Source organism: Myotis daubentonii, chromosome 1 (assembly GCF_963259705.1).
Source record: "Myotis daubentonii chromosome 1, mMyoDau2.1, whole genome shotgun sequence".
Lineage (NCBI taxonomy): Eukaryota > Metazoa > Chordata > Mammalia > Chiroptera > Vespertilionidae > Myotis > Myotis daubentonii.
In genome coordinates this window covers 99,194,609-99,213,836 of record NC_081840.1, presented here as the reverse complement: position 1 = coordinate 99,213,836, position 19,228 = coordinate 99,194,609, and the positions used below count along the sequence as shown (strand labels likewise).

Sequence of the window (19,228 nt, the reverse complement as noted above, 5' to 3'; positions counted from 1 at the left end):
AACAAGTAAAGAGAAACATTCTTGGCATGGTGACTTTCTTAGGAATGAAGTCATTACCAGCAGTCATCTACAAGTAACACAGTGTACAGGTACACCACCTGTGATATAATGAATATATTATATCACTATATCACTAACCTGAGATACCCGGTGCTCCTATAGTTTAAGAACATACAAGAAAACTGGAATTTGATGACAGCGTACCCACCTGCTCCACCTCTCCAAGCGTTACCGGCTGAGTTTGATAGCGAGCATTCCTTCTCCTCTGTCTCGTGTCTATTCTGTTTCGGGTGGAAATAGCCTTTGAGACTGGCTGGGACAATTTGTTAAACAAGGCCAACTTCTCTGCCAAGCTCAGAGTGGAGGAATCAGGTTCACCTTGTTCAGCAGAATCTTTGCCCTCATTCGCCTGGTCTCTGGCTAAAGCCTTTTGGTGAGCAGATGCCTGTAATCTGAAAGGGAAAAAAAGTCAGTAACACAAATGAAAACAGACACAAGCCCACTGCTAATTTTATATGTTAACTTTCTTTCAAGTGCCAGTTTTGAAAAGGGCTTTATTTTTGCCCAGATACATTTAAGACAGGTGCAGGCAGTTGTTTGGCTATTAAAGGAGACCTTAAAAGCAGAGTAGTTGGGGTACACTAGCTTTGTCAATTTCACAAAGGGCAGATTTTTAGCTCTGAATTATCTCTAAAAATTGAATTTCCTGTTTTAAGAAATGGAGGTCAGCTTGGACATACCTTATTTTTGAGAAAAAACTTGTATTGTTAGTATCACTAATAAATAAGGCTAAAAGGAATCTTAAGGCATCAGCTGTGGCATATTTAGACCTTATCTTGATATGTGGTTCAGAAGATGGTCTTTTCATTTAAAATAATTAGCAAATAGAATAACCATGCTGTCCACAACATTACCCACAACACGGGGTTTTGATTTTCACTTGTTAAACAAAAATGGCTTAATTTTAAGGTTCTTTCGCTCCTTCACTCTAGCACAGTGCTTCTCAACCTTGGCTGCACATTAGAATCACCTGGGAATCTTTTAAAAATCCTGATTTCTGAGCCTCATCCTCTGGAAATTCTGTTTCTTTGTTATGGGGTGGGGCCACAACATTAGTAACAAAGAAACAGAATTTCCGGAGGATGAGGCCCAGAAATCAGGATTTTAAAAAGATTCCCAGGTGATTCTAATGTGCAGCCAAGGTTGAGAACCACTGCTAGCACGTTCTCTCATAGGTTTAAATCATTGGCTGATAGGGCTCTTGTGTTCTACTTTATGTACTTCTGTACTGACTGAAATTTTATAGTGAATGGGTATTTTTATAATTAGACATTAGAGATTAAAAACACAAAAACTCTCCAGCAGAAAAAAGTCTGTAATTCCCAGTAACTTGAAACATGAAGGAAATTTCAGACAATGGTAAGTCCCTCTGGCTCTCAGGAAGAGAAGACTTCCAGTTACATGGCCATGGTGACGCCCTAAAGGTTTAAGACAAGCCCCCTCTGCCACTGGCAAACCCAATTCTCAGTCCAGTAAATAGTATATTCTGCCTTGACTCCAATTAATTACCACTTCACATGTTGTCCCAGACAAAAGAGCAGTGTCAGTGTTCCAGAACACTAATCAAGATGGCAATGGGCACCCTGTCTGGGTGTCTTTCCTGAGGTCAACAGGTGAACTGGGAGGGCAACCTCAACCTCCTTCCCAAGTGAGGTCTCAGGTTCTGGGCTGTGCCAGCTTTATTTCTGTACTGTCATTTTATTTCTTTTAGTCTTATTTTTAGCCTTTGTATTTTGGCCCATAATAGCAAAATAGAAGGGCTATTTACATACCTTAAGGACATAATTTTAAAACATGATAATGAAACATCTTTCAGACACTATAAATTCTTAATATCCTAATTCCAAAATATAAAGGCATTGTCTATAATTAGAAACAGCTAGGATTGTTTTTAACACCTATTTGTGTCTACATGTTTTTTAAAAAATCCTGAGTATTATCAGAATTTCAACATTCACATTACCTCCCATTTTCTATTAATCTTTATTAAGTGCCAGTACTTTATATTGAAGAATGACATTTCTTAGGGATGGCTATGTTTATGAAAAACAGAAACAAAGCAAATGGATAAGTGAATTAGTGTGATCCTTGTTCCAACACATCATGGATGCAGGTAGATGAGATGTTTCCTCATGCAGGCCCACATGAAGCTATCAGTGTCTTGAACTATGACAAAACATTCCTGGAACAACTCATTGCACTAACTTGTCAAAGAAATGAAAGCCATTCAAGATTTTCAGACTCGTTTGTAGTCTACCACCTTAGCCCTCAGGCCACATGCTGCTATTGCTGTCCAGTACCTGGCAGGCTGCACAGTGCTCTTAGCTACAGTGGGACTAGGAAGTCTTGTCAATACAGGGTGGGTGGCCACAGAGCACGAAGCAGGGAGAGGTTCACTTTAAAGCAATTGCCAAAGAAGGAAAATTCATAAGGAGAGAGAAGAAAAGAAGCATTAAGGAAAGCATAGTTTTCCATCCAGAAATGTGAAATCAAATATTTTTTTAAGAATTATTTATTCATTACTTTGGGAAAACCACTAAAGAACTTGAAAAGCAATAACAAACTTAGGAAATAACAGACAGAGACTACTCAAAGTAAATGGAATGAGAATAGGCTATCTTTAGAAGAAATGACCTGGCTTAAAAAAGTAATTTAAAAGAAAGCTAATGTCAACCACCAGGATATCAGTAGATTATACCCATTTTTAAAATGTTTTTCTCAATCTGTATTTTTAAAAAGAATCAGTGTCCTCATATAATCTATGGGCACATCAAAGTAGATTCAGTGAGCCTTACATGGTAATAATTTTTGCTTATTTACCATTTTGCTTCCATGGGTAGGTGTTTTGTGTTTATATGGCCACTCAGATATGAAAAAAATAAAATTTAAATTAAAGAAAAACGGATTTGCTAAGAGTTCCTCATGGGTATAGGATGTATTTACCCACAAATATACCAAAATGTTGAGGAATAGCTAAGGAAAGAAGTGAAGGCAGCTGACCAAACAGCATGTTCACAGGAGTGAGAGGCACTCCATTTTTTCAAAAAGTGTGTGTGTGTGTGTGTGTGTGTGTGTGTGTGTGTATGTCCAGGAGAAGCACAAAAACAATTTTTTAAAAACTAATAAAAGTAGCCCTGGCCAGTGTTCTCACTGGTTAGAGCAGGGGTGGGCAAACTTTTTGACTCGAGGGCCACAATGGGTTCTTAAACTGGAGAGGAGGGCCGGAACAAAAGCATGGATGGAGTGTTTGTGTGAGCTAATATAAATTCAAAGTAAACATCATTACATAAAAGGGTACGGTCTTTTTTTTTTTTTTTTTAGTTTTATTCGTTTCAAACGGGCCAGATCTGGCCCGCAGGCCATAGTTTGCCCATGGCTGGGTTAGAGCATCAGCCCATGCACTGAAGATTAAGGGTTCAATTCCCAGTCAAGGGCACGTACCTGGGTTGCAAGCTCGATCCCCAACCCTAGCCAGGCGCCTGAGGGAGGCAACCAATCAATGTGTCTCTCTCACATTGATGTTTCTCTCTCTCACCCCCTTCCTCCATTCCTCCTACTCTCTTTAAAAATCAATGGGAAAAATATCCTCAGGTGAGGATTAATAACAACAACAAAAAGAACAACAACCAATAAAAGTTTTTACTTGATGGAAGTGATTATCCCTGAATGAATGAATGAATGAATTACTTTGGGAAATCCATTCTGAACATATTAGAACACAGTGCTCAAAAATTACTTCATATTGTTTAAAGGGTTATCAAACTTCCAATTAATTTTTTAAATTTTTGATTATATAAAAACAAAAAGAATCCTTCACTTTTCGAGATATATACACAAATATTAATGGGAGAAATGATATCTTGGGTTTGCTTGAAAATAATACAAGAGAAAAGGGGAAGTGGATGGGAATATACTGTAGGTATAGCAGGAGTTGATGACTGACTGTTGAAACTGGGTGATGAGTACATAGGGTTCATTATATTAATATATTTACTTTCATTTTGTAAATTTTCCATTGTAAAAGAGTTAAAAAACGCAGAGACAAAAAAATTAAACAAAGTTCCTCTTCATGTTTTTCTAGTAGATACAATAGATAACACATCCTAGAATGAAGTTCAGAGAGATCCCAGTAAGAAAAATTCCTAAACACTTACTTCTCTATGGCTTCTAACTAAACCATCTCCCAATCACCTCGTTTTCTTTATTAGTCTTCAAATGTTTTTTAGAAAGAAGACATTACAGCCAAGGCCAAAGGGCAGAAGGGAGACTCACGTGGCTGCCATGACCACCTCCTCGGAGGTCACGGGCTGGGTGTGGGATCTGTCCTGCAGACGCCGCAGCCTCTGCTCCACGGCCGCATTTCTCGAACCTCGCTTTGGAACATTTTTCTCATCAAATGACTTTTCCATTTCCTGAGATCAGAAACATTGTGGAATCCTCATGAATTCGAGAAAAGGAAATTGGGGCAGCAAAATGTTTCTACCTTGTTCCCCTACCCCGGGAAATACCCAAGAGGTTTGAATCAGTATTGGAAATGAACATTTGTGCTGTGTCAGCTGGTGGTCACATCAGTCAAGGATCTGAAGAGAGGTGAGCCACAGAGGGCCCAGGTGCAGGACACAGGGGATGCCTCCCTCAGGAGGGGGGCAGCTGCTACTCAAACACTGCAGCACATCTTACCCGGAAAAGCAGCCTCTTGGCAGCAACACTCAGTTTGGCTCGTTCATCTACCTTTTCTTCATCTGTAAGTAAAAAGCCATAAAATAAAAACTAGACATCATTAAAAAAAAATGCATGTAAAGATTCTAAAAAGTTCCTCAAGGCTGACCTGGAAACCCTTTGAATATAGGAATGGAAGTACCAAAAATTACAGTTGGCAGTATTTCCCCTTTGCAGGGAGCCTATTCCGCTCAGTGAAAAGGTGCTGACTTCCATTGTAATTAACCAAACAAAATTCTGTCTGGATAGTAATTCTCTATTGTTCTATTTGACAAGTTGAGATTTAATAATAGATTTTAGGGGAAAGAATGTCTCTTCCTTATTATTCAACAGCAGTAGCAGCAATAACATGAAACCTACTTCTTTGGAGCAAATCAGTTGTTTTATTATTGCTGACTCATCAATTTTCTAACTCTCTCAAAGATAACAGAAAGATCCTCTGAAAACCCAAACTAGGTTTTGTTATATTGACAGAAAGAATGCCTGTAAAAGAGTAAGAAATAGGTATGCATGATAATCTCATTCTCAAAAAAGCAAAAATCATATTTAAATCTAATCTGAGGGAGATGATAAAGAAGCAAAAGGAAAACAGATACTTGCCCTCAGCAGTTGGCATTTCTGAATTTGAAGTAGACCTAGGAAAGACATTAACAAGTAATAATAAAAAATTAGCTGGTGGGAGTAGAAGGTCCATATAAATTATCATAAAAATAAAAAAGCAATTAAAATTTCTTAAAGAATATCATCCTGATAGTAATTGTAGTTGTGAATATATATGTACAGTTAACAGACACCATGGAGTGCACATGCACACAGCCCAGCAAGTGGACACCTTGTGGAGACAAACCAGAAGCAAATGTGACTTATTCAACATGACTGATGATAATTTTTTAGACAAACCTTATCATTTCCAGGGATAATCAAGTGATAATATAAAACTCAAATAAAACAAGCAGGCAGATATTTTAAAAATGAATATTCCTCAGTTATTTTAAAATATGGTGAATACTCCACTTGGATTCTAACTTAACAAGGACATAAAAAATTAAAAACATTAAATGAAGAAAAATTTTTCTTCTTATAGTTTGAGTGCAATTTAAAACAGTATCTTGGGATTCTGTTGTCAAGGACAACATTCTTTAAAAATACATTGATATAAACCAAGTAAATATCCCTTATCGATTAGATGGAAGAACTAAGGAATCACCACAGCCCATTTAAACAATGTCAGCACCATCCCTGTGATGAAAATCCTTATGAGTTAAGTTCCTAGACAGACATGTGCCTACCTATCTGATTCCTTTCGTTCTGCTGAGGTTATAGGTTGAGTTCTAAATCTCTCAGAAGTTTTTCTACTTTCACCAGGAGAAAAATAGCGCCGTGGTTTCTGGGACCCCCTCTCCCGTTCCACACTGGTAGGCAAGCCAACTCCTTTGGTTGACCTCTCAAGCCGTGATTGGCTTTTAGAATCATCAGGAGAGAGGATATAGCAGGGGATCGGAGAGGGGGGAGAGAGAGAGAGAGAGAGAGAGAGAGAGAGAGAGAGAGAGAGAGAGAGAGGAAATAAAGCAAAGGTTTATGCATCTCAGTGAGTCAAGGCACAGACATCACCAAATCCCACTACATCCCTTTCCCACGCATGCAAAGGAGATGGAGCATTCCAGAGACCCAATCCTGCAGCTCCCCGTTAGTAGGCAAAGCGGAATGGTAGTTTTGGAGCCATGTCCTATATGGTCTGCCCTGCACACTTGTGAGCTAAGCTTAAATGTGACTCAATGCAGGACACAATACAACTTGAGAAATTAATAATTTTGCCAAGGACGTGCAAGTGACACATCGGAGGGAGGACTTTTGAAACATCACCTACAATTCAGGTTTCTTGCTGGCATTGGCAGACTCCAGAAATGCACTTCGGAGCTGGGCGACAGAGACCTTGGTGTCCAGCACGCTCAGCTCCGAGTGGGGCCCCTCAGCTTTGGGACCCTGCAGCTCCAGCTGTCCCTCTGCAGCTGGGTGCTTACTCTTCAGGGCCTGGAGCTGAGGGGGGGCCGTGTAGTCAGACAGGGAGCGGGTGAGGACCTTGCGCTTCCTTCTAGGTGCTTCTTTTTTGTGACCTGTCACTCTGGCATCTTGGGATACAGGCTCACTCTGAACATAGGAAACCATTTCACTCCTGCCCATTCTCTCAGTGAACTGGTGCTGAGCTTGAGGTGGGTGTGAAAGACTTTCTGGCTCCTTCCGATGTTCTAAGGTGATGGTGCCAAGAGCGGCAGGCTTACCAAAGTCCTCATTTCCAGAAGTGTCCTCGTGGCTTCTCTCAAGCCCCCCATCCTCTAAAGCCAATAGTGCTTTCCTGCTTTTCTCGAGAGCTTCAGTGAGGGGCACGTCCTCTTCTGCTTGTGATTCACAAATATGGAGAATGGGGGTATCTCTTCTCTCACCTTCGAGAACCTTCAGGGCGGGAGGCTTTATGACATTCTGGGTGGCTGATCCCACCCAGCTGCACTCAGACACACTTTCTGGGGTTTCTGAGGTCACCAGCATGGCAGAGTGCACGGGATCTGCTGGTTGGACATAGCCACGGATCGGCTGTCGTGCAGAGCTGGCTGCCTTGCTCGTGACCCTATCGAAGGCCGAGTTTTCTGAATGAAAGGACAGGTAATGCCCCGGCATGGGCTGACGTCTCCTGTGACTTAAGGACTCTGAGGCAAGTTCAGGGCTGCTGCGAGCACTCTCCTCTTTCACCAATTTTTCTCTAACTTTAACTCTTCAAGAAAGAAAAAGGTTTAAGTTGCAAAGAGCAGTAACTACTTAACAGGAAGGAAGCATGCGTGCATCATGGATTACCAGTCAACGGAAATAAAACCAAGGAGGGAACCATTTGTGGAGAAGCATTTTGGGTAGTTAATATCAGAAGCCCACTGCTTGCAAAATGAATGATTTTGAATTGAGTTTTCAAATGTGTATTCAAATTCCCGGGTGGTGCAAAACTAACTCTACCCGTAAAGCTCAGCAGTCAGATGCTGTCCTGGGAGAGAATGGATGCCTTCTAACTAAATGGATGCCCAGAAGCCACAGAAAAATCCCTGAATACACACCAGTAGTATGCACAAGGGCACAATGGGGCTGATGCTGTGAACAGTAAGCTTTCTGCATGTACAGGCCTAGCATATGACTGTGTGTAGTTTCCAGGCATACCTACACCTACTGACCAAATGTGATTTCATCATATTCTGGAAATGTAAGAGTATTCATGATTACTTTATTTCTGAGTTCAAGATACAACAAATAATCACCTCTTTCAAGCACACAGCTCAACATTCACAAGCTTTTCATGCAATGCAGGCTGCATTCATTCATTCAGAAAACACATCACCAGTTTAGTCATCATTACTAAAGTGTGTCCCAAAATTCACGTAAAAAGTAATTTTGATAGAAAACACAGGTTTATAATAAAAAATTGTAAATTTTTTATTGATTCATAAAGTATACAGTATAGGGTTATGTATGGAATAACATATCGGGTAAATGGCCTCCACGGCTTTGCTGGCACATATGCACTCTTTTGTTGAAATTTTCCATGACCGAAATGAGGCTGCTCAGGCAATAACAGTTAATGGTGCTCGCTATCGTGACATGATAATCCAGTTTTTTGTGCCTAAATTGCAAGATATGGGTGTGGACGACATGTAGTTTCAACAAGACGGTGCCACATGCCATACAGCCCGAGAAACAATTCAATTATTGCATGAGTCATTTCCTGGTCGTGTAATTTCCCATTTTGGTGATCAGAATTGGCCCCCCAGATCATGCGATTTAACGCTGTTGAACTTTTTTCTTTGGGGTTTTTTGAAGTCTAAGGTTTATGCCAACAAGCCCACGACCACCCACGCCTTGAAGGAGGAAATTGAGCGCTGTTTCAATGAAATTCAGCCACATTTATGCAAAAACGGTCATGGAAAATTTCAACAAAAGAGTGTGTATGTGCCAGCAAAGCCATGGAGGCCATTTACCCGATATGCTATTCCATATATAACCTTATACTGTATACTTTATGAATCAATAAAAAATTTACAATTTTTAATTATAAACTTGTGTTTTCTATCAAAATTACTTCTTGCGTGAATTTTGGGACACCCTTTACTAAGTAGCACTCAGAAGAATATTAGAGAAAAAATAATTGTTGAAAGAATTAATAAACTGAACATTTTCTCTCCTCTGAAATAGCAATTCCTATTAGGCTGTTAGTTAAAAAGTAATGTAAAAAGGGATTACTCTGGTTGTTTCTGACAGCAAAACTCGAATCCATTATAAAAGCTACTTTTCTGTTGCTACCACTGCAGAAACAAAGCAGCCAAGAGCTCTGGCGGTGGGGCCCGAGGAGACCTCTGCTCAAAGCCTGGCTCAGCTGGTTCTAGTTGTGTGGTCTCAGGCACTTACCTGCCTTAGTGCTTTATCTTTTAAAGGGAAAGAATAGTGACAAAATGTATGTAACTTGATATTTGCAAAACACATGGCTTTAATAGTCCTAGCTAGTTCTTATTTTTATTTTTTGAAATACCACATAGTGAGAAACAAGAAACCATTTTAACTGCTTAGGAATGGATTACTAACTGGGGATAATTTTTAAAAGTAAAGTATGCCTTTGAAGTAGGAAAGGTGATTTCTTGGGGAATGTAAAACCTTTATTTACTTAAGATTAGTCATCAAAAATAATTATTTTTGATATATAGCTTTAGGAAGAGACTATTTCCTTAAATGACCAATTCACTCTGCTAACTTTGATGTGAACACCTCCATGTTTTCCAACATAAGATTCAGAATATCTATTTATACTTCATTAAAGAAAAACAAAGACACACGAAGGGCAGTTACGATGAACAATTTGTGGGAAAAGGGATTCTGAGTTGTTATTTTTCTCAGACTAGCTAGTGTTGGATGTTTTTATATTTACAAGCTTTGTTAATCAAAAGAAGTCTGAAATGTGGTTCAACTTTTCCTGTGGAATGTGTCCTTCTAAACAGAGACAATCTGAATGTTGTCCTCAGCTGAGAACAAAGACTGTTAGAAACTCAATATATGGGTGCTTTGTCTTGCCAGTGACTTATTCATTCTTACTCCTTCCGCCTCTCCCTGCCTCCAATCTGAAAAATGAAATGATAGGGGGTTTTGTCTGCTTTTAAAACCACAGGCACTCTATTTAACTATGGAGAATTAACTATTGGTTTAGAGATGAGGAGACATGAAAACAAGGAGGCCGAGTAGCTGGTGAAGGAGTGTTGACAAGATGGGACACCAGCTGAGTAGCTGGCCTCAGGAGGGGAGCAACCCAGAGGTGCCAGGTAGACTGGCAGTGTGGGAGGTGGCGAGAGAGGACAAAAACAAGAGGTATATTAAAAAGGTTTCAAAAAGAGGAGCAAAAGGAAATGCTAGTAGAGGAGAGATTAGGACATTTGAAGGAGAAAAGCAAATGATTAGGAAGTAACTTCCAGCAGCTCTTTCTGAACACATGATTTTCAAATGCACTGCCATTAGGAAGAGGAGAATTAGCACTGGGTGATGTGAGAAACAGCAGGCAAGGCAGCAGGGAGAGAAGCACTCAGGAAACAAAAGACAGGAGTTTCAATTTGGAGTATACCTGGAAGGCCAGTTGATAAGTGAAGGTGTGTCCCCTTCGGAATCTTTTTGCAGAAACCACTCATGTTTGAGTTTCCCTGTACTATCATGTACAAAAAACAAAACTTCAGAAAATTTCTATTAAAATGTCAACACATACACAGAAATTAGACTCTTTATAGTTGGAAAAAGGTGGGGTCCAATATATCTTAATTGTTTATAGGCTACGGGATAAATTGCTATAATACTGGAATAGGGAAGTGGGGTGATAGGTTTGGGTGTAGAAAGATGGGGGATATCAGAAGTTCACATCTAATTGTAACAGATTTCAGTGGTCACAGCAAAATGTATGGAAGCAGTGATAGATAGGTTCTTGCCTGTCAGTGTAAACCAAAACACAAACTAAAGCAATTTTAGAAAATTGATTATAATTTAAAACTGAAAGGCTAATTTCTGTTAAGAGAATCCTGGCTTTTGAAAATGTATAAGCACATTTTGTCATGGGGTTTATATTCATGTCATGGAATTTCCAGGACATATGGTTCACTACTAAAATCAAGAGATTGAAATATACCTAAAGCCACCAAATACAGTGTTTTTCAGGTAATTTGAAAGTATTAATGGTCTGTAATAGTCACATTTTGCCCACAAATACCAATTCTCTTGTAAAAAGTTGAATTAAAAATATAAGGCAACATCTCATTCCTAAGTTTTGTTAAGGTAAATTGGTAAATAGCGTCCGAATAGCTCTTCGTTTCTCTCCAAGCCTCACTTCCACTGGAGCATCCCTAGTTCAGCAAATGGCCATTCCTTCTTCATGGTGGCTGGCCAAAAATTTGAACTCACTCTTGACACATTTGTTTCTCTCATACTCCACATCTAAGTCATGAGCAAATAAAGTAATAAAAAGGAAAGTCAATAAGATCATATCTTTAATAGCTTATCACCGAATAACGCAGCCAACACAACAGTGACCAATACTAATTCAAGTCTATCGATTCATGTTTATTGAATTCCTATTATGTACAAGGCACTGAGCTAAACTCTGAGAAGTAATAAAGGTGAATTAGGCCTCAACCACTCATTAAAAAGCTTATACCCGTGGTCGGCAAACTGTGGCTCATGAGCCACATGTGGCTCTTTGGGCCCTTGAGTGTGGCTCTTCCTAAGCCTTAGGAGTACCCTAATTAAGTTAATAACAATGTACTACCTATATAGTTTAAGTTTAAAAAATTTGGCTCTCAAAAGAAATTTCAATCGTTGTACTGTTGATATTTGGCTCTGTTGACTAATGAGTTTGCTGACCACTGGCTTATACCATGCTAATCAAGATAATATATTTTTTACGCAGTCATTCCTCAACACAAAATAGAATATAATGCAAGGTTGAATTTGACAGAGTACAATTAACCCTTAAATAACATAGGTTTGAAATGCATAGGTCCACTTATATGTGGGTTGTTTTTTTCCCCCAGTAAATATACAGTTGGTCCTCTGTATCCCTGGGTTTCACATGCATGCGGTGAATAAGCCACGGATGTGGAGAGCCAACTGTATGCATTGTCCAATGCCATTTTACATAAGGAACTTGAGCATCTGAGAGTTTTGGTCTTTTTTGGGCAGAACATAGTCCTGGAACTAATCCCTTGCAGATACCAAGGGATAACTACAGTGGACTTTTTGGAGAGTCACCGTGCCCCTGACCACCATGTTGTTCAAGGGTTGGCTGTAATTAAATCAGGCTGAAAATATTTCAGAGAAAAATCATAGGCAAGGAAAGCTGTACTGACCTGTATCCTCCTATAATACAGAAAGGACAATGGAAACTCTACATTGGAGTTAAAATCTTTACCAGCTCAAACCCTTGTCAACCTATCTGCAAGAGTTCTTCAATACCAGGATGCAAACAAATTTTAGGTCATAGCAATTCCCCAAAGAATAGAATGATAATTATAATAAAATTCTCTGAGTTTTCTAAAATCGCTTTGAGTTTTGGTTTGCACACTGACAGGCAAGGATCTGTTGGCCATCACTTCTGTATATTTTTTAAATATATTTTTTATTGTTGATATCTCCCATTCCCTACCCCCCCGCCCCCCCCCCCCCCCCCCCCGTCCTCCTTCCTCCTTCCTCTGGGACCCTACTCCCTGCCCCCAACCAGGTCTTACTTCTGTACATTTTGCCGTGACCATTGAAATCTGTTACAATTAAATGTGAACTTCTATTTCTCCAGTAACATCCCCCTGTCTTTCTACATCCAAACCTATTACCCCACTGCTCTATCTTCAGCATTATAGCAATTTAGCCCGTAGCCAATAAACAATTCAGATGTATGAGAAGCCATTTTTTCAACTATAAAGAACCTAATTTCTCAACATTTATATAAACATAGAATAGTTTAGCATATAATGTGAAGCTTGAAAGGATACAATGCAACATAGCACAGGGTATAGAGCAGCGGTTCTCAACCTGTGGGTCGCGACCCCTTCACAGGGGTCGCCTAAGACCATCGGAAAACACACATATAATTACATATTGTTTTGCAATTAATCACTATGCTTTAATTATGTTCAATTTGTAACAATGAAATTGGGGGTCACCACAACATGAGGAACTGTATTAAAGGGTCGCAGCATTAGGAAGGTTGAGAACCACTGAGTTATATTAACATGAGGGTTTTCAAAAGCAGATATCCATTACACCTTCTTCCTCTGTATCAGTGGTTCCTCATATTGTGGTGACCCCCAATTTCATTGTTACAAATTGAACATAATTAAAGCATAGTGATTAACCACAAAAACAATATGTAATTATATATGTGTTTTCCGATGGTCTTAGGCGACCCCTGTGAAGGGGTCGCGACCCACAGGTTGAGAACCGCTGAATAACTAATATGCCTACATCACAGAGATATTTTAAAGCTCAAATACTTTTTGTATAAGAGTGTTTTATCACAGACAATGGCTTGGTGAGGGCCTGGGGTGGGGTGGGGGTGGGGTGAAGAACAGGAGCAGGCTGGAAGAGGTTCATGGAGGGAAAAGAAGGACCTATGTAATACTTTCAACAAGATTTTTTTTTTAAAGTGCTTTGTAAACTGTGAAGTGCTAAACAATTTTCTGAAGATGACTTCAGATAAGAATAAAACTTGGTGAACATCACTATAAAAATTATCAGGAGAGTTAAGAATATATTTAGTCAGCATTTGTAAAATGAAAATCACAGACATGATGACTTGCTGTGCTCCGTTTATTCATTACAACTTAGATATGGAACTTGCCAAAAAAACCAAGTAACTACTACCACGTAAGGGGCTACTCAAATCTGTGGGAAGCTGATACAGGGTTAAGCCTCGGACTGACCTGTTGGCAAGGTCAAAAAAAGTCCCAGCTTAGAGGGCACAGTCCTCTAAGCATAATTAGCCTTGACCTTATAACACTCCCCAGATCTTATCTGGGAAGCTAATGGGCTGAGGAAGTGCAGGAAGTATAACTATGGTCAAAAGAAGTGAAACTCATAAAAACTGTGTAACTATGGTGACCACTGCCCTGTTTACCTCTGACTATAAAAGGTTGGTGAGGCCTGAGCACCGGTGGAAGTTCTTCCTCCTGAGTTGGACTTACTCACCTGGCCCCCAATATTCCCAAATTATCTCCTGTCTTTTATTTTTCATTTGTGTGCGGCTCCTCTTCCAGACCCGAACCCTGAACCACGCAGGGCGTGGAGGGAAACATTTACCAACACAAATCCCCCCCTTTTTATTGAATTTATTGGGGTGACACTGGTTAACAAACATATACAGGTTTCAGGTGCACAATTCCACAATACGTCATCTGTACCCTGTATTATGTGTTCACCACCCCAAGTCAAGTCTCCGTTCATCACCATTTATTCTCCCTTTATCCTCCTCCACCTCCTCTCATCCCTCAGCAATCACCACACTGTGGTCTGTGTCCATGAGTTTTCTCTCTCTTTTTTTCTTTTTTGCTCAATCCCTTCACCCCCACCTAGCCCAAATAAATTTTGGCATTTAATATATATCATAAATGTATGTAATGAGAAAGAACATATGTGAAGGTATTGTGCCGAGAATATCATAAGCCCTTCAAAATGCTGGTCTCCTCTTCTTCTTTCTTCATGGACCACATAGTATTACATGTTTATGAGTTATGTTTTTATAGTTTAAAAAGATGATACATACATTGTCCCAATTCATACCTTCCATAAACAACAAGAGCAGAGTATAATGGAAAGAACTGATGGATTCAGAGAACTTGAATGAGTAAGTGGGTGATGGCTAATGGGCTTAGTTTTGTCAAAGTAGCTATGTGGTTTTAATTCAGTTATGTAAGTGCTTTTATCTTTAGTTTCTTCATGTATAAACTAGATTTTTAAACTAAATCATCTCCAGGGGTACTTCTGTTTCTAAGATTTTAAATTATTTAACATCAAGTATCTATTTTGAGGGGTCTTGGGGGAACCAACTTCCCACAGGGCAGAGGCTGCCTTCCCAGGGAGAGGACTACAGGGTTACTGTGGATAAGAGAACCATGAGATAGTGAACTCGGTTGTAACAGAACCTTTTTATGATGTTGTAACTAGCTGGCAGAGAATGATATTACCAGGAAATATAACTGTCGTAGAGGACAGGAGCTGCTCTTGGTTTGTGTCCCTCAATATATAATGTTATGCCGTAACATCCTATAACCCCTAAGCGTGAATAGAGTACAATAGTGCTTCCTGATCACAAAGCGAGGTCAAGACCAGCACAATAAAAATAGTTTCACCCTGTGGGTGTCCAGTTCTAATTATATAACAGCTTCTAATTATAAAACATTAGTCAGCTTAAGAAAAATGGCTATTAACTTTCAGCGTCTCATTAAAATGAACAGTTTATTTGCTGAAGTTACTTGTTTGGAAGAAGTGCTAATGGTTGCTTTGAACATACCCATAGGCATATGAATGTTCAAGATCTCATGCACCTAGGCAAATTTCTGCATTTAAAATTTAGCAGACATTTGAATTTTCAGGACATAGTAGCAAGTATTTTGGGTGACATATTCATATTGAAGTCAATGAACAGAAATCGATGCTTGCCAGTGAGAAGAGAATAAAATGAAAAGAAAATGGGAGTGAGTTCAGCATATGTTAATATCCAAACTCGGAGAGCAGGGCGAGGACAGCAGATGTTGGGGTACAGGGACTGGAAGACAAAAAGGATGCCATCTCAACACTGGAAGGAACCCCAAAGTCTCTTCTTTGGGGAGTGGATGCTCAGCACGCTCTGCTGTGACATGAAGCACGTGTTCCACAGCCTTCGTGCCACTGGAGAGACAGGCAGAGACAGTAATACTGAGGATCAAGTGGCAGTTATCTCCCTTGGCATCAATCTCATGTGGACATTTCTATCAGGGCAGGTGAGCAGACAATTAATTTTAAAAATGAGCTTCAGGACCTGGGGATCATTTTTAGAGGCACCCCTCTCAATGGAGACAAATGCAATCAGAAATAAACTATAAGAAGGCAGCATAAGCCCCTTTTCTTCTTAGGTGGCCCAGTCTGCATGTCACAGCTCATTGTGGCCTATCCTGGCCTATCCTGAGACTCTCCACAGCTCTCTGCTGTTACATCTTTCACCAGTGGCAGCTGTCTCGGGTCAAATTGCAGCAGCATCCACTGGATGGAACCACTATAATCATTTTCTGGTCACTAATATTACAATTTATTCAGTGAGAAAGGGAGTGATGAGGATTGTAGTAGAGCAACAATAAAAAAATGAATGAGGGTTTTCTTGAGTAGGTCATCACCAGAAAATTAGATGTCATTCTCCCCTTTGCCAGTCCCATAGCTCACTGGGAACAGGAAGTCACAGTTGATACTCAGGAAAACAGCAGCTGCGGGTTTGGGTAAAGTGTTTCCACTCAGAAGTAACCAATATGGTACATTTTAAAATTCTATCTATCTATCTATCTATCTTCCTCACCCAAGTTTATGTTTTTATTAATTTTAGAGAGAGAAAGTAAGGGACTGGGAGAGAAAGAGAGAAATATTGATGTGAGAAACATTCATCAGTTGCCTCCCGCATAAGTCCTGACCAGGATCAAACCTGCAACTCTTCGGTGCATGGGATTCCAACCAACTAAGCTACACCCACCAGGGCTATTTATTTTTTAATATCAAGTGATACACAAAGTAGAAAATTCAATAAGAGCTTTGATTCAGGATTTCTAACAGTATCAGCTCAGATTTTTAAAAATTTGAATAATCCATGTCCCTAAATGACTTTAAATTTTATTCTAAAATCCACAGGGGGCTGAATCAATTAACAAAGTGTGGAGAGTAGCTACAGTGTTTGGACAGGTTCAAGCCTCAGAATAATGAGAGGGCACAGTCCTCTCATTGCCACATGCAAATCCCAGCTTGGAGGGCAGAGCCCTCCCAGCACAATTATAGCCAACAGCTATACTTGTAAGCTTGAACCTATGGTCCGAACACGTGGCCCCATGTGTCTGAGTGATGTGGGCTTGATTGAGTTCACATGCATGTAATTGAGTAGATTAGAGCATCGTAAACATCTTGACCACACCCTTACTTTACCTTGTGGAAATCTGGCTATAAAATAAAGACATGGCTTGCGGGCGCTGTCACTAGCTCTCCATCAGAGAGGACAGCGTCCCACCCAGACCCAGCTTTTATTCTCTGGTCTGTCTTTTCTCAATCCTTCACCGCCCCCTCTCAGGCTCACCGAGCCTGGCTGAGCTGGCTCGGCATATAAGACGCCTTAGGGCTGAGTATGCTATGGCCTTGCCAGCTCACCACAACAAAGAATGGTTCATATTAATAACACTATCTTGTCCAGAAAACACAATTTCTAAATTCTAGGTTTACCAGGCTTGGCAGGCTTGGGCAGTGGGGGTTGGGAGGTATCTTATAGTCCATTCCATTACTATGTGAGTTCCTAACTTGTTTCAGAACAATGTGTTCACCTGATTCCCAGGCAACCAACAGGATTTCTAAGCTGAAGACCCTGTAACCTATACCCATACAGGATTGGGCAAGAGAAGGTTTACAGTTATGAGTATGCAAAACAGTTCATTCTTGTATTATCATTTATTAATTATTTTCCATACAAACTACTGTAAACCTACTTTTGCACCATTGTGTATATACATCATACATATCTTCTTTATCATATAAACTGAACATTAAACAATTCTAAAATAAATTTATTACTCAGCTAAATATTGCCTAAAGACTGTTATTGAGCTTATACTATACTATAAACTTAAATACAGTAGTACAGTGAAGTGTAGGAGCTGATGATTATTCTGTGTGTACATGTGTCAGTATATGTGAGTACATACAAAACTAAGCATTTGACATCTGGCTCATATTTTAATTTTCAGGCTATGGCAGGTAGTCTTCTGATGGTATATTCATGAGTGATGTATTCATATTTAATTATTGAAACAAAAACAGCCTCATGCTAGTGAGTACGAAATACAATGATGAAATGGCAATGAGTTAATTCAGAGACTAATAGCCAAAAATCCTGACAGAGCTAGCTGATCAATACAATATAGCAGTGAGAAAAACATTCTATTTCAGTGAAAGAACAAACCCACGATGAAACGTGCTATTAAAATGTTTTGTTATTTGTAGACATTTTTTTTGTCAATCCTTAATCTTCTTAAACTTTTCTGTTATCTATTTCCACATTGGATGACATTTTATTTTCACTCATGACTACTGGGTAACTGAGGTTTCTTTGGTTAGTGTTTTAATTCACAAAGTATTTTTATCTTTCTTTCCCACAAATGGAAATCAGATAACAGTGACTTTCTGACACCTGAATTACCTGGTGCTGGAGAGCGGACATCTAGCAGAATGGTAATCCTTTTGAAGTCCATCTTTACAAGATGAACCACTGGTGTCATTACAAAATAAATCTTAATTATTTTAAATATCATATTGTCACACATTAATAGTATTTTTTTGGTTAATCCTCACCCAAGAATATTTTTCCAGTGATTTTTAGAGAGAGTGGAAGGGAGGGGGAGAGACAGAGAGAAACATCGATGTGAGAGAGACATATTGATTAGTTGCCTTCCGCACATGCCTTGGGACCCTTTAGCCCGTGGCTGACACTATCCACTGAGCAAAACCAGCTAGGGCTCTTTTGCATTGTTTTTAATGTAAAGATAGATAGATCAGTGGTTGGCAAACTGCGGCTCGCGAGCCACATGCGGCTCTTTGGCCCCTTGAGTGTGAAATGATTTGTGTTTCTTTGCCTATAAGTCATAGAATTGTATACCTTGAATGATTTAATAAAATAAAGCATGTGCTTCCTCAAGAACTCCTTTACAATTTCTTTCTTTTTTTTTAAAATACATTTTATTGATTTTTTACAGAGAGAAAGGTAGAGGTAAAGAGAGTTAGAAAACATCGATCAGCTGCCTCCTGCACACGCCCTACTGGGGATGCGCCCTCAACCAAGGTACATGCTCCTGACCAGAATCGAACCTGGGACCCCTCAGTCCGCAGGCTGACGCTCTATCCACCGAGCCAAACCGGTTAGGGCTCCTTTATAATTTCTTAGTTTTTTTAAGTCTTTCTTTCTGGTAAGGCAACGTGAGGCTAAGACTAGGCTTAGGAAACTTCTAGGTAATATTGCTCTTGAAATAACCTAGAAAGAAATAACTCAAGATTTTAAGTTATATAACATTTTAAATATTAAGATTTTAACTCACACAAAACTATTAATTATCCTATCTTTTTCCCTGAAATACTCAACTAAGTTTTAATTATCATTACAACTGATTCAAAATATCGCCAA

The 19,228-nt window shown here is 39.5% G+C and overlaps 1 protein-coding gene across 25 annotated transcripts in view; it reads right to left on the bottom strand.

Annotated features, from left to right (window-relative positions):
• SVIL (supervillin) overlaps nt 1-19,228 on the bottom strand; it is a 265,091-nt gene that overhangs the window by 68,572 nt on the left and 177,291 nt on the right. For 22 of the 25 annotated variants that reach the window (XM_059711992.1, XM_059712022.1, XM_059712094.1 and 19 more), the window contains 8 exons: nt 10,418-10,498; nt 6,647-7,546; nt 6,069-6,239; nt 5,380-5,414; nt 4,741-4,802; nt 4,333-4,472; nt 2,361-2,456; nt 209-452 (listed from right to left, as the gene is read on the bottom strand). In XM_059711992.1, coding sequence (XP_059567975.1) covers nt 209-452; nt 2,361-2,456; nt 4,333-4,472; nt 4,741-4,802; nt 5,380-5,414; nt 6,069-6,239; nt 6,647-7,546; nt 10,418-10,498 — 1,729 coding nt within the window. The remainder of the gene's footprint in view (nt 1-208; nt 453-2,360; nt 2,457-4,332; nt 4,473-4,740; nt 4,803-5,379; nt 5,415-6,068; nt 6,240-6,646; nt 7,547-10,417; nt 10,499-19,228) is intronic. The other 3 variants (XM_059711973.1, XM_059712153.1, XM_059712162.1) reach the window with 3 other exon arrangements.